We start from the raw sequence: 14,777 nt of genomic DNA, 5'->3' as shown, positions 1-14,777 counted from the left end.
TTGGAAAAGAAAAGAAAAGAAAAGAAAAGAAAAGAAAAGAAAAGAAAAGAAAAGAGCACCCATCCACGCTACAATCCTTTTCAAAGAAAAATGTCTTCACCGCTGACTCGCCAATCTTCATTGGGACTGACATTCATGTGCTACGCGCCGGAGATAAGAATCCATCATTCCTGCTCTCACAGTGGGGACAGGAATCTTTTTGTTGTTGTTCCCCTCTTCCGCCATTTATGCTTTTTCCGACAGTTTCAACTCGAAAGAGTTACGACGCTGTCAAGTGGCACGAAACGAGACGAACGTTTAGCCAGCCAGTAGAGAGAGACAACTTGGCCTCCAGCATGCAGCCTTCAGGCCAACACTTGACATGCAGCAGAGTAAGAAAAGAAAAGAAAAGAAAAAAGGCAACATTACCCCGACTGAAATTGAACTCTAAGGAGAGAAAGACAGGTCAAGGGAAACTGAGTTGCTGAAGCAGCACTCACCCGCTTGAACAGTCTACGGTCCGTCAAGGGGCTTGCTTGGTGTAAATAGCAAAACACCACACCACACAGCTAGATTAGCACACAGCGAGCATACAATTACAGAAAGAGAGGAGAGGGAGGGGCCGGAGAGGGAGGGAGGGACGCTGAAGCTTCCAACCCCATCTGACCCAAACAACACACAGTCAGTCAATCAAGGAAAAGGTCAAATGCGGGAGGTGAATCCGTCGAATGGATTTGAGCCACCCAGCGCCACCGCAAAAGGCTTCTGCCATTCCCTCAGGAGGGGGGGCCTACCTGTGGCGGCAGCGGCGCAGAAACCTCATGATCTTCCTGGCCGCTTGATCCTGCCTCTTGGTGAGCACACTCCCCCTGCAGGAAAGCAACCCAAAGTCAGACAATGATGACCCACCGTCGGGGGGTCTCGAAGCTCACCTCAAAGGACGCTCTTACGTTATCCACTAAAGTTGCTTTTTTTCCCCCCACATTACATTTACATTGTCAATGTCACGAGCACAAAGATGTATTTAGTGTCAAAAGTCCTAATCTTACACGTTGATAAGCCAGGAAAGTAGACCTCAAAAGAAAAAGAAAAAAAAAATGGTGACCATCATTTGGGAGCTTTGAAGTGGCAACCCTTCGGAAAAGACTGAACCTGATGGCGGTGGTTCTGGTTCTGGTTCTGGTTGGTGATTGGAGCCCGTTTCGACACTGAGCTGCTTACGTGAAGGCCAAAAGGCACTTTGACTCGGATGCTTCAACGTCACGGTGCCAAGGCGCATCCTTCCTTTCCGCAAATAGCGCTACTTGGGTGGGGAACAGACCCGGATTTTTACGGGAAGGAGCGTTACAGAAGGCGCCATCTTTGCGCTGGAATTGCGCGTCGCTGTGCTCGTTAACGCTACCCACACCCGTCGAGACAGACAAAAAGCAGTGTCGCACCTCAATTTGCGGCGCCGCCCCCCCCGGGCAGCGGGCCCTCGGCGCTGGGCCGGGAGCCTGCCAAACTCCTTGTAGCTGCGGTAGCCTCGCTGAATGAGCACGGCGGCCCTTCTGCTCCGCTGGAACTTCTTCTGCTGGCGGTAGCCGCGGAATCGACTCTGGATCAGGATGGCGGCCTGCGTCATCTTCTTATAAAGTGCGTACTGCAAAGCACAAGAGGACGACGGGTCGGGTCGGGTCGGGTCACGCCGCAGCGCGCCGACTGCTCGCGGCCGGCTCTCGTCCACGACTTTACCTTCAAGGCTATCCACGTAAGCTTGCGGAAAACAAGAAATATGTAGCGTTAACTAGGCACTGCGGTGACCTCACAAATGGTTTGAGAGAAAGGGGCAAAGAAGTGCAGCGGAACCCACGGCCCACTTTGCCCACGCCCAAATAGATTTGGCGCAGTCGCTCGGCTTCGGCGCCGCCGATGCATTCCCGTCGTTTCGGCTCAAGGAAGCCCGGGTTCCGCTGCAGAGTCAATCCGAGTCTCCGCCTACCTGCTTGTATTTGTCGTAACAACGGCGAATTACGGCAGCGGCGACTTCCTGTTGTTCCCGAAGCGGCCGCCCCTGTCGGAGAGTAGAGCGGCACGGGTCAGAGGTTGAATCCCAACGTGCCACCTTAGGAACGAGCGGCTCCGTCCGGCCTCCCGGTGTCTTGGAGCCCGCGTCCGGAGACGAAGGCCGACGCTCGCTGTCCAACTTGCCAAAAGGTCCGCCCTGGGATTAGCTGGGAGCCTAAGAAAGGCGCCGTAGAGGACAAAGGACAGCAAGCGCTCGCTCGCTCGCTCGCTCAGAGGAAAGGGTTAGCAAAGTGGTAAGGAACTGAAGAGGAGGGGGGGCCTTGGGGGTGGGGGAGGGGGTAGCTGAAAACAAGCGTCAACGGGCTCCATTCGCCAAACAGCAGAGAAAGCGGGGCCGGACAATGCTATTCAACATGCTCTGCTCAGGCCGCTTTCCCATGCCGACATCCCTCGGACGTTGTTGTCACGTGGTCGACAGCAAAGCGAGCCGCGTGAAAACCCCAAGCTAAGCCATCAAGGTCTCCCCAAAGCCAGGGGGGAGGGGCCTGTACCTTGTACTTGCGGAAGGCGGTCTGAACCAGACGGGCGGCTTGGTACAGCTCTCTTTGCTCCGGGTCGGACAGAGTCAGCTGGGCCAGGTCTCGCTCCACTTTGCTATTGGAGGTGCTGACAAAGCGGCTCCAGTCTGCCGGCGACGGGAGCGCCGGCCTCTCCGAGGGCCTCTCCCCCGGCTGGGAGGCCCCGGGACCCGGGCTGGGCCCGGAGGGTGGCGGCGGATCGCTGAACGCGGCGGACCTGCGGAGAGAAGGCCGCTTTGACGCCTCCGGCACTTGTTGGAAGCTTCATGTCCATGATTTCTCAGCGGTCCGCAATCGTTCCACAAGGTGGAAATGGGAGGGAGGGATATCTTTGTTGCCAGCGAGCTTTGCAAATGCCGACACCCGAGGAAATCACCATGTCCCATTGCCACTAGCCGCAAAGTGAGCGAGCGACTTTTTAGAGCAGAGGCAGCCGCGCGGCCAGAGCGGACAGGCCCGAATGCAAGAAGACTCCCTCCCTCCCTCCCTCCCTCCCTCCCTCCCTCCCTCCCTCCCTCCCTCCCTCCCTCCCTCCATACCGTAAGTGTAAGACGCTGGGCAGCTGCTCGACATCTCCCAAGTAGTTGGCCAGCCAGTTCATGGTGTTGTTCACCCCCGCCGTGTCGACCGGCAAAGCGTCAGCGGAGGACAAATGCTCCCTCTTGATCCTCTCCGGCGTGGCCTGGATGATCTGCTCGGCCAGAGTCATCATGTTTGCCTGTTTTGTGGGGACAAAGGCGGACGGACAGACGGACGGACGGAGGGCTGAGAAAACAGCGACGTGAAGTTTTCGTGAAGTGCTCTTGCTCGCATGAGATGAATGGCGCCTTTGGAAAAGAAACCAGAGCAAAACCAAAACCAGCTGCATCCATTCAACGGAAGTCGAGGCTCTCACCTGCAGGTCGTCCATCTGTGCCAGATAGTCGCCACGGTCCGGCTCCTCCCGATAGCACGGCATTTGGGCGACCGGCACGGCCAGCTGCTCCCGCCGGCGGCGTAAGCGGGCGAGCGGTCGGTCCTCGCCCAAAGCGCCGCTTCCGCCCGGCCCGAGGCCTCTCCTCCCCACGTCGCCGTCCCCGCTGCTCCATCCGGCCGTCGCCGCGCCCAGGCTGTCCGAGGGCAGGCTTTCCGAGGGCCGGCTCTCGGGGCTGGCGTCGGACGGGCGTCGCTGCCGCCGCTCCAGGCTAAGAGGAACAGACGCGGCCTTGTCGGGCCGTGTCTGAAACTGCTGTGGGTTGGGTTTATGCTTTTTGGCCGCTGGGAGGAGCTCCCTTTGGCCCTCGCTGCTGTAGTAGCTGGAAGGCTCTGACCTGGGCCTCCTCAGGTCTGCAAAACACACACCGTGTTAACGTTATCCGCAGCGACGCACGGGAAAGGACGAGCCGCCATCGTGGCCGGCGCTAGTGGACGTGGATGCGGATGGGGTTCAGCATGCGTACATGGTTGTGGCAGCACCTGCTCTTTTGTCAATGGGCCAGCCGAGCATCCGGCCGTGGGCGGTGTCGGGCGCCGGCGAGTAAGACATGCGAGCGGCGGGGTTTAGCGGAGCCGCCAGCCGCTGCTCCTCCCGCTGCAGTTGCTCCAGACATTCGGCCAACTTGGTATGGCCTCGAGAGCGGGCGATGGAAAGAGGCAGGCGGCCCAGGGAATCGGGAATGGCCAGGGCCCGCCTGTCCCACTTATACAGGACGGCTGCTGCCTCCAGGTGCCCCAGCGCACACGCCCACATCTGGAGCACAAAAGAGATATGGCAAAGGAGAGGAGACGTGGGAGGGAGGGAGGGAGGGAGGGAGGGAGGGAGGGAGGGGCTGAACCCCGAGCTCAAGCGTTGCGCGCGCAATCACCTCCGAGGAGCTCGCTTGCTTACCAGAGGCGTGCAGGAGAAGTGGTCCACATTGAGAGGGTCCACTTCTAACTCCAGATCGATGCTATCGGCATGTTTGCTGCTGCATTGAAGAGCACGAGGACAAAATGAATTGACGACGTGCCAGCCAGAGCGAGCGGAGCCGATCGGAGCGGGCCGGCAGCGTACGGGTCCCACCGCCACTTGATGAGCGTCCGGATGAGGGCGGCGTAGCCCTGGCCGGCAGCCAGGTGAAGGAGCGTCATGCCTCGGAAAGTCTCGGAGTGGATTAAATGTTTGGACTTGGCCCAACAAGCTCTGCTCATCATCTTCTCGCAAACCACCACCACGCGGCTCTCGAAGGAGCCGGCGGCGCCCTGATGGGAAGAGAGAGTCTTCACGTTCCGTTTCCGCCGACACGCACGGCAGCCATCTATTGCGCACGATTCTTTGCCGAGGACGTCCGTCCATCGCTAGCTAGGAATCAGACGACGATATAGCGAGCGGGGGAGTCATCTTCCGATTGTAGTGGAGCGAGCGCACTGAAGTGGACCGTCCTTACAGAACAGGTCAAGAGCGCTTTGGCGCAAGTGGATGCGTGCATTCTGTGCTGTGCCAGTAGCTGGCCTGGGCGGCTCTTTACCTGCGCCTGGCTGCTGTTGTCTCCTGCGCCCGCCACTGCTGCGGCACTCCCCGCGCCGCTCCGCTGCTGGTGGCTGGCCATCTCCGCCATCCTCCTCTCCATCTGCTCCAAGCGCTCCAGGATAGACATTCGGAACTGGTTATCTGGCCACAGAGGAGAGGAGGAACACAATCCGGCCCACCAGCGTGAAAAGAAACGCAGGCGTCGGCTGCTGCTCGTGGGCCGACCGGACGAAGGACGGCGTCGCGTGCGCGTGCGTCGGGGCCGGCCGCCCAAGCCTCGTAAACGACGAGGTCCCTCTTCTGGCTATCTGGCTGAGAAGACGAGCATCAATCATGGGCGTCATCCTGGCCGAGATGCTGCGCCCGTGCACGGGTTTCTCCGGCTCCCCGGACAACAAAGGGCCTGCGCAACGCCGAGAGTGCTTCGGTAGCGCGCCGGCACCCAACCCACCCCACCCCACCGTCTGTCAAGAGACCTTGTTGACTTGCGCCCATTGCAATATGAAAGGGGGACTGAGCTGCCAGTACCTTGGATGAAAAACAACAACAATGGCCCTTTCTTCAACCTCCAATTTGAATGGTGAGAAACCAATCAGAGGTCCAAGACATGACTGACAAGGCCACGATTATTTGCCGTGCCCTCTTGCACTTGCACTTGCACAGCAAACTATGAAGGCAACATGTGCCAGCAGTTGCCAACAGTTAGAAACGGGCGAGCTCGCACTTCCGCCGTTACACTTCAACCTCTTGAGTGTTGTCTCACTTGTCAAGTGCTGTAGGCAGACTGCATTAGCATTCCTCATTTAGCCACCATGAGGCTGTTTCTGCGGAAACCTGCCGTTGACCGGTAACTAGGTGACAGCAGCATGGCTGAGTGTGTGTGTGTGTGTGTGTGTGTGTGTGTGAGTGCGTGTTTGTGTGTGTGAGTGAGAGATTGATGGGCTCCCTTCAATTGATGAAGGGGAAGAGAAGGAGGACACAGGGAGGGAGAGCAGGAAAACGCAGAAAGGAATCGAGGAGTGTTTCTAGTTTGCAGCTAAACGCCTGCCGCTGACACGCTTGGCGCATCGCCACGCCACGCCACGCCACGCCAACCTTTGTGGGGGCTCGCACACATTTCAGAGCATTGGGCGATTGGGGCCTTTGGAACGACGGTGATTGGTATACAAAGCCCTTTTCTCAGTTGCAGTTCATTGGAACTTTTCTCAATCACACACGCTAAAGATGAAGGTGAGAACAGCAGTCAAGAGTGCAGCCCGTTGCCTAAATCCTTTTAAGCAGCCAAGGGGCTGTGAAAGGCCACCCATCAAGTCTGAAGAAGAGCCTGCCCGCTTGATGGTGTCCCACAAGAGGCCCTGAAGCACAAAGGCCTCGTTTTATGTCTCGCCCTGGATCCTCATCAGAAGGTCGCAAGAGCGGCCTAGGCTATTTTGCGTAACATCCAGCTAACTTGGCCTCGACCTTCAACCGCTTTTCTCTCTCCGAGCTCTTCTCGAGCCGAGGGGCCGCGGAATTTCGGGGTTCTGGGTGGTGCTGAAATGACCCGCTGGCTCAGGTGGCATTGAACACAAAGTCAAGCAGCGCCGCTTTGTGTCCTGTCAGACGGCCGGAGTGGAGTGGACTCGTGAAGTGCCGCCACGGGCGCACGGTGTCCCTCCTACAACACACCCGATTGAAACGATCAGGATGGCCATCGGCCTTGTGCAGAGCGTGCTGATGAGCTGAATCACTGAGATCGTCGGGTGTTCACGTCATTTCTTTTAAACAAGAATCTTTCTACCAATAATAAACCTTGGCTGATCGATCGATAGGCACCAGCGACATATAGTGATAGCAACAACAATGCAGTGCTCTTCCACAAGAGGGCAGAAGACACAAGTAACGCGTGCCAACTAACTTTGGGCTCACGCTGACGACGAGCGACGGACGACATTTCAGTTTGGCGCATGGTGACATTTTTCAAACGGACAAGAGGGAGCAAGAAGAAGGCTGGGATGCGCAGATACTATACCAAAGGAAATCTTGCTTGATTTCATGCAGTCGTCGTGACTCACGACTTCTCGACTCCGGCCAGAAGTGGACGTTTCTTTCCAAGTCCAACAGCGACAACACCAGCGGAAGGCATGCAACTTCAACTTCTTCTCACGCGGCCTCGTGTACGCACGCACGCGTGGGCGCGCGCGCGCTCACGGACACTTACAAACACACACGCGCAGTGACGCACTCCCACGTAAAGGGACACACACTGCAGTTCTAACCTTCTATCTTATTGTCCATCGGGTAGAATCCAGCCCGAACGTGGGGTATGAAAAACCAAACAAACAAAAACAAAAAAAAAACACGCCTCTTTTGTTTGTTAGGAGGCGCGGGCGTCAGTCACCGCCACCGGTATCCTGACCCACGCCAGTCGCGCCATGGCCGCGTCCTCCCTCACACACGCATATTAAAAAAGAAGAAGAAGAAGAAAAGATGGGTCAATGTTGATCCCAGGCTCTGAGACAAAGGAAAGCAAAAGCACATCTGCGTCGATGTCGTGTGCAGCGCCAGCGCGTGGCAGCTCCTCCAGAGACAAACAATGGAAGAAGCGAGAGGAGGAGAGGAGAGGAGAGGAGAGCAGCGCCGCCGCCAGCTACTCCTCTTGCTCTAAGAGCCCCCTCAGTCCTCCGCCAGCTCCCCCGCTCACGGAACGCTCGTGTTCACGTGCTAACAGACTCTACGATTGCGAGCCTTTGTTTATTGCCTTTCCAGCATTCAAACAGGTTTGTTGTGCGGACGGTGCCGCTTCCCTCCCTCTCTCCCTGCCTGCCTCGCTCAAGCGCATCTTCCAGCAAACACGCCCACCCACCCGCGCGCGCACACACACACACACACACACACACACGCGCGCGCGCGCGCGCACACACACACACACACACACACACACACACACTCCCTGGGACCAGGGTCGAGAAGGGTGGACGCGCAGGATGTTACCGGCGATGCCGGCCGGCCGGCTGTGTCCTGCCCACGGCTGGCTCCCAAGCCACCTGCAATGCTGCAGAGGAAGGGGGAAAGGCGTCCCTTCCCCCACGCTGCATTATGACAAATCGAGGCAGGCAGGCTCGCTCGCTCTTAGCATGATCACAACACCAAGTGGTCCTCCTTGGCCAAGTTGCGTGCGCACACCGCTGCCGACTGAATCCAAAACCATGGGCATCCCACTCCCTCACTCCCTCGCGGCGGGGCCGTCTGCAATGCAGCTGTCCCGGGAGCCCGGGCCTCGCCATGTCAAGGGTCTGGCGCCGCAGTCTTGCGTTTGCTCGCAGCTCCACGCGCACACTTTGCTGCGTCTCGTCGTCCAACTTTTGACAGCAGTTGGCTCAATATGAAAAGGGGCAGCGGCGGCGGCAGCAGGCATTATCGACTTCAACAGAAATCTTTTGGACTGGGGACGCGAGGCACAAGGGAAGGACTCTACCCAGTTGGTGAAGGGTGACATTTGTTGGAGATGGTGCGTCATTGTTGAAAGAAACAAAGCTGGAGCGAGACTTACCATCCAACGAGAGCCAGTCGTGCTGAGAGGAGGGCAGTGAAGGAAGCGCGCGGGCCTTGTACTCAAAAACCACCGAGGTGGAGATGATCTGAGTGCCGACGGCCACCTGCAGCGTCACCAGCCCTGTGTCGTGAGCTGAACACACGCAGGCAGGCACGCACAAAGACGGACACGCGTTCAGGAGGGTCGGGCCTTCTCGCCGCCATTCGTAGCGGACGTTTGTCCAATGAGGTCTCACCCGGGCAGTAGCAACGCAGCACTCCCGGTTGGATGAGCGAGGCCGGAACTGAGATCTGGTCGAAGAAGCAGCTGTAGTCGGAGGCGGCTTCTTGCCACGGTCCCGTGATCAGCACTTTAACGCCACCCTTCCAAACGCACACACAGTTAGCAAAGTCAACAACAACAGCTGCCACAACAAAAGTCATTGCTCATTTCCTTTGTTCATTCGAGGGCGATTTTTGACGTGACGTGGCGTGGCGTGGCTGCACACGGCTAGCGCAAGAGAGTCTCTCCCCTGCTCAAAGACCAAACGGGGAATAAAAAGACAACATCTTATTCTGGGTCCATTGTTTGCGGTGGTGCAGAATAGCAATTGGCTTTCGTTGTCATGGAGCTATTCTGCTCCAATATTGGACATGTCTCAATGGAAGGCAGCCAGAAAAAAGACGAAAGGAAAGCAATACCTGGCTGATCTGTGAAAAACTCTGAGATACAGCGCTAGCTTGCTTGACTCAAGTCATGATGCTGTACGGCACTTTGCAAGCGCAAGCAAATGAGCTGGAGATGCTGCTGCTGCTCTGCTGCTCTGCTGCTCTGCTGCTCTGCTGCTGCCATCCAGAGCACAAAAGCCAGAGTTACAGCTGGAGTGCTCTGAAACCTTTCCATTCTCTCTCTCCCTCACTACCGTCTTGTGGACACCAAATGGAACGTCACGTTGAGGCGGCCGGCGTACAGTACATCCCGCAATACTGCGCATCCAGATGAGCGACGGGACCAGCACTCTTGGGAAAAAGCGGCACGCAACATACGCAAGCCATGTCAGCGGCGCCATTTTGGGTTCTCTCACGTCAAACGCTCGCTCACCTCAGGATAGGACCACTCGGGAGAGTAGTCTGTGACCATGAAGAGGCGTCCGGCGGCCTGGAGCATGCCCAGAGCGCCGTGCGCCACGGCCGCCGACACCACATTCGCGTACGAGAGCGAGGCCAGCTCCCCGCCGTCGCCCCCCGCCCGGGGGCTGCAGCAGGGCTGAAGGCAGAGCTCGGAGGGGTTGTAGCCGCCACCCCTGGCGTCCTCCTGGCCCACGCGGGGGCCGGCGGCATTCTGCCCCTCCGAGCCCTGCGAGGCCACCAGCTGCTGAGCGTACAGGCTCCCGCTTCCGTCCACCGAGATGAAGTCGTTGATGAGGTCCGAGAACTGGTTTCCAAAAGAGATGTCAAAGTGATCCAGGCTGATCTCCATGGCTGGCCCGGCCGCCGCTCCCGGGTTAGCCCCCAAGCCCTGGTGGCTGGCGACAGCGCTGTACAGTCCTTGGACCAAGCTGGCTCCCTGGAGGAGCTGCAACTGCAGCTGCTGCTGGTGCTGCTGCTGCAGTTGCTGCTGGTGGTGCAGCTGCTGCTGCCGCTGCTGGTCCTGCTGCTGCTGCTGCTGCTGCTGGTGCTGCGGTGTGCCACTGCCGCCGTCCCCGTTTCCATTGCAAAGTGGCAGACCCTGGCCCGCACTGTTGTTTCCTCCTCCCCCATCGGGTGCGTGCAAATAGTGCTCAGCGGCCCCTCCTTCTCCATTACCTGCCACGCAGGCCGGCATCGGAGCGTCCGGCTCGAGCAGATTCTCGGTGCCATTTTCGGAGGCACTCCCGCTCGCCGGCTGCTCCGGACCCGTCAGCTCCTCTCGCTGGTTGGCCAGGCCGGCGAAGCTCCCCTGGTACTGTAGCAGCTGCAAGGATCCAGTTTGGCTGGCGCTGTCGGTGGGTGAGCCTCCATTGCAGTTGGCTCGATGCTGCTGCTGCTGCTGGTGGTGGTGGTGGTGGTGGTGGTGGGGGTGGTGGTGACCGTTACGAGCGGGAGATTCCATCTTCACCACGCGCAGCCCCAGATAAGCGGCAGGTTCGTGGGAGCTGTGCTCCATCGGTTGTGTTTCCTGGCCCATGCTGGACCTCCCCCGCTGAGCCGGGCCGGATTGTGGAGCATCCTGGAGGAAGAAACCGGGTGAACGGTTCTGGTGTGGCACGTGAGGCCCAGACATGGCTCGAGCGTAGCTCAGCGCTGAAGCGCCGGAGGCGTAGTCCCGCTTGGCGTCAATAGCGCTAAAGTCCATTTGCTCCAGGGTGGTGCTGGGACTTAAAGCGCCACCCGAAGGAAGCAAGGATCCCGCGGGGGCCAGCGTGAGGCCCTCCCGAGCGGAAGCGGCACAGGGCGGCACGGACACGCCGTTGACGAGCGCCCCGTGCACCCGGTAGCCGCTCTCCTTGGCGAGCTGCCGTTCAAAGGAGGTGTCTTCAGTCTTGATGTTCTTGACTACGGCCGGGCTGAAGACGTATCCGTTGGCCGTCACGGAGGGAGAGCTCCGCAGAGTGCCGTCGGTGGCCCCGCAGGAGGAGGGGCCGCAGTTTGCTTCCGTCTTCATTGCACTGCCTCCGTAGGTCTGGCCTTGTTTGGGGTTGTTCAGGAAGCAGTCGGGGTCAAAGTTCATCGTGGTTTCCGGGATCTTGATGCTTCCAGAGTCCAGGCTGCTGGAGAGAGCCAGTTCCTGGGAAACGCCAGCTGCCGACAAGACGGAAAGACCGTCGCCCGGCACGTCGCCCGGCGCGTTGCCCGCCGCGTCGCCCGGCTCCCCCGCCGCTCCGCCGAGGAAAGCAAACTTGTGGCCGTCCGATGTCACCGCGAGCACGGAGCCCCGGGAGCCAGCGGCGTCTGCGCCCAGGAGGGTGGGAGAGGCGCTGTAGGCGGGCTCTCCGCCCACTTCTGACATGAAGACGGCGCGGGGGAGGCCGGACACGAGGGAAGCCACGTGACTCATCGCCGTCACCGCCGGGGCGTCGGCCACGTCAGGCTCGCTGTTCAGCCCGCTGCTGATGGACACGGGCGAGCTCTGGGTGGTGTCGGGCACCTCCACCTGGTTGCTGGAGGATACCTCGGTGCTGTTCTGATGCAGCAGGACGGGCTTGTGGACTTTGCCGTTGCGTTTCTCCCTGGCGCTTTTGCTGCCGTGCTCGGTTTTCCCTTCGGACACGTCGTTGTTTTGCACTTCGGCGTGAGCGCTGCTGTAGGCTCCCGTGCGGGGGTCCACCTTGGGGGAGATGATGCGGTGCTTGGCGCTGTTGCATTTGTGGTGCACGCTGCTACCGGCACCTGAGGTGGGCCGACAGGAAAGCAGGCAACGGATTTAGGGAGGACAAGAAGAGGGAAAAACGACAACAAATTGGAGGCAAATTTGGAGGCCTCTACTCTTGCGGCCTTTCAGCTCAGCTCAGCTCAGCTCAGCTCAGCTCAGCTCAGCTCAGCTCAGCCTCACCCGCTCACTCGCTCGCTCGCTCGTTCAAGCCCTTACCCGGCGAGCCCGTGCAGAGGCAGTTGTGAGTCCGGGGAGGTGGCTTAGTTTGATGGCTGTCCAGTATCTGCTGCACCAGCTGCTCCACCGAGAAGCCGGAGCTGCCGTTCCCGTTGCTGCAAGTCCACTTGATGCCATGAACTGCCGGGAGAGACGAGAAGCAGACGCACATGTCAGAGCACGCTCCGAGCCTGCTCACAGCGAGCCCGCTTTCGTCGCCCCCGTTTGGAAAAGAAAGCATTATTTAGATGGAAAAAAGTTGTTTACTGTCGTACGCACAATGGACAATGTAAGAAAATGTCCCTTTGACAAACTGAGTTTGTTGTATTTGTAGCAAGTGAGCTTGCTCACAGAGTCCGCAGGCAGGTAGGCCGGCCGGCAGGCGGGCGGGCGGGCGGGCGGGCGTTTAGGCAGGCAGGCAGGCAGGCAGCCTGCCAGTTTCAGTGTCTCATTGCTGATGCTGCTATCAAAGGGAACCACTAGAGGGTAATGTTGCGCCACGACACAGCCTACTCAAGTGCGACTTGCCCTCCCCTCCATTCAGGGAGGATAGAAAGAAGGGAAAAGACAGAAAGCATGAGTATTTCATTTTTTTGTCTCTCTGCACTTTATGGATCCCTTTCGAGCATCCCGGCCAGCAGCGGGAAGGCGTCGCCCTCCTTGTCCCAACAACTTCCAAAGTTAATGACTTAAGGCCTTGGCGCATATGGTACTTGCTTTCACACAGATGCAGTGAACACCGTAGGCCGTTGTTGCTGGGCAGCTTTATGCCCTATAGTGACGGGAAGCGGAGCAGTGCGCAGCCGAGGACAGGGATGTAGACAAAAGCTCAGGGACGATGGCCGAAGGCTCCGCTTTCGCTGGCCGACCGCAGCACTAATCGTTGCTCGCTGTAAGAAAGTCATTGCCCTGCCGCGCCCTTCCCCTAAATCACAGACGCCTTGCCTGCCCGCAAAAGTAAAGATGATAACAATCTAGGGGGGTGGGGCTGGGGGGAATGGGAACTTTCTGCTGCTAACGTGACTCACTGGCCAAGCCGATGTGACGTCCTCCCGCGCCTTGGGAGGGATGCGGTCGGTCGGTCGGTCGGTCGGCCCCGTGGTGCACCACCGCCGCCGCCGCCGCCGCCGCCGCCCTTTGACCCACGAACGGCTCCCAATCGGCTAATAGGAGCAGACAGCGGCTCCGCGGAGCAAACGGATGCCTCGGGCCTCGCGAGCGCTCGGAGCGCTCGGGATGAAAAGCGAGTGGCAAAAGACTCACACATGGGTTTGAGCTGGCCGATGAGTTCCTCCTTGGTCCATTTGGCCCACTCCTTCTTGTCTGTGTTGATGGAACACAGGATGGGGCCGCAGGGTTTGCCGCAATCCTCGATGGCCGGCACGTTCAAATAGTGGACCAGCACAATGTCCGGATTCTGTGGAGAGAAAACGGATGAGATCATATGCGCGGCGGGCGTCGTTGACTGCCAATCGATGACGAAAAGAATCAAAACCAGCGTTTGTTTTTTGCGCCAACCTCCCTCCCTCCGTCGGTCAGACGGATGGATGGATGGACGGATGGAGAGAAGTTCGCTAATTGCCAGCGGAGTCCCGCCCAGTGTTTGGTGGCTCCGGGCGGTCGCATTCCTTCACATACCAAATGGAGGCAAACATCGCCACCATTCACAGTTTGAAAAGCTGAGCACGAAAGAAGTCGGTGGCGTGGTAGCCAGGCAACAGCTTTTCTCTGGCCCCCACGCACTTGCGTCAAGCCGTCAGCCGCCGCCGTCGCCACCTACCTTGTCCTCAGGTTAGCAACCTCGTTCCACGCGACCGTACGAAAGAGGACTAACCGAGCCCGTGCAGGCGGGACGTCAAGCGAGCTGCACGAGACGCATCTAAAAGCGCCCACAACTAGGGCTTGAAAGCCTGCCAAAGCAGAAAGCGCTGACATTCTTTCAATTTGGACTAGATAGTACGAAAAAATGGAAGCGGTCACTTGTTTGCTCGCCGACATTCAGCATGGAAGCAAAAGTCGAGAGGGAGGGAGGGAGGGAGGGAGGCGTGTGTGTTGCCGTCTGTCTCTCTGTCTGTGTGGATGCATTGTTGCCGTGCCACACGGAATCCCAAATCCAGTGTGTGTTTGTTGGTTGGCGCGTGGAGAAGGAGCTAAAGGAACGGCCATGAGTTGTGCTTTGCGTGGCGTGGCGTGGCGGGACGTGGCGTGGTGTGACGTGGCGTGGCGGCACGGCACCTCTGCACGGGGGCTTGATGATGGAAATGAAGACGGCGGCATTCGGAGGCGCGCGGTGACGGGTCCTACGGTGTGCTGCGGGGCGCCGCTCGTTAGGAGCCTTCTGTTGTTCGGGTTGCTGCGCCCTTCACAGCTCGCCCACAAACACGGCTGCTTATTTCAAGGTCAACCGCTTCAATGAGAGACTTCCCGCTTGCCAACGGCTGGCTGGCTGGTGCGTGGGGGCGGGCGGCTGGCAAACGCCTCGCCGCACCCAATCGCACACGTAGACAGACACGCACGCACATGCCGCCAAACAAATAGCCCGAAGCGCTTGTCTGGCGAGCAGTGTGATCCATAATGTGAATGTGATTGCGCTTCATTAGGCTAGCTATCTTGAGCAGCGCTTCAGCTGCTCAATCCGTTCCGG

General features: G+C 58.7%; 1 protein-coding gene across 12 annotated transcripts in view; it reads right to left on the bottom strand.

Moving 5' to 3' along the window:
* The window catches only part of camta1a (calmodulin binding transcription activator 1a), an 86,342-nt gene that overhangs the window by 3,531 nt on the left and 68,034 nt on the right, over nt 1-14,777 (bottom strand). For 6 of the 12 annotated variants that reach the window (XM_049752483.2, XM_049752485.2, XM_049752489.2 and 3 more), the window contains 16 exons: nt 13,397-13,550; nt 12,134-12,274; nt 9,668-11,934; nt 8,823-8,949; nt 8,585-8,719; nt 5,051-5,193; nt 4,597-4,784; nt 4,432-4,510; nt 4,020-4,293; nt 3,460-3,890; nt 3,104-3,282; nt 2,538-2,781; nt 1,961-2,032; nt 1,714-1,734; nt 1,419-1,621; nt 774-848 (listed from right to left, as the gene is read on the bottom strand). In XM_049752483.2, the coding sequence (XP_049608440.1) occupies nt 774-848; nt 1,419-1,621; nt 1,714-1,734; nt 1,961-2,032; nt 2,538-2,781; nt 3,104-3,282; nt 3,460-3,890; nt 4,020-4,293; nt 4,432-4,510; nt 4,597-4,784; nt 5,051-5,193; nt 8,585-8,719; nt 8,823-8,949; nt 9,668-11,934; nt 12,134-12,274; nt 13,397-13,550 (4,733 nt within the window). The remainder of the gene's footprint in view (nt 1-773; nt 849-1,418; nt 1,622-1,713; nt 1,735-1,960; nt 2,033-2,537; nt 2,782-3,103; nt 3,283-3,459; nt 3,891-4,019; nt 4,294-4,431; nt 4,511-4,596; nt 4,785-5,050; nt 5,194-8,584; nt 8,720-8,822; nt 8,950-9,667; nt 11,935-12,133; nt 12,275-13,396; nt 13,551-14,777) is intronic. The other 6 variants (XM_049752484.2, XM_049752493.2, XM_049752495.2 and 3 more) reach the window with 4 other exon arrangements.

This window comes from Syngnathus scovelli, chromosome 2 (genome assembly GCF_024217435.2).
Source record: "Syngnathus scovelli strain Florida chromosome 2, RoL_Ssco_1.2, whole genome shotgun sequence".
Classification (NCBI taxonomy): domain Eukaryota; kingdom Metazoa; phylum Chordata; class Actinopteri; order Syngnathiformes; family Syngnathidae; genus Syngnathus; species Syngnathus scovelli.
This window is presented reverse-complemented; position numbering and strand designations above follow the sequence as displayed.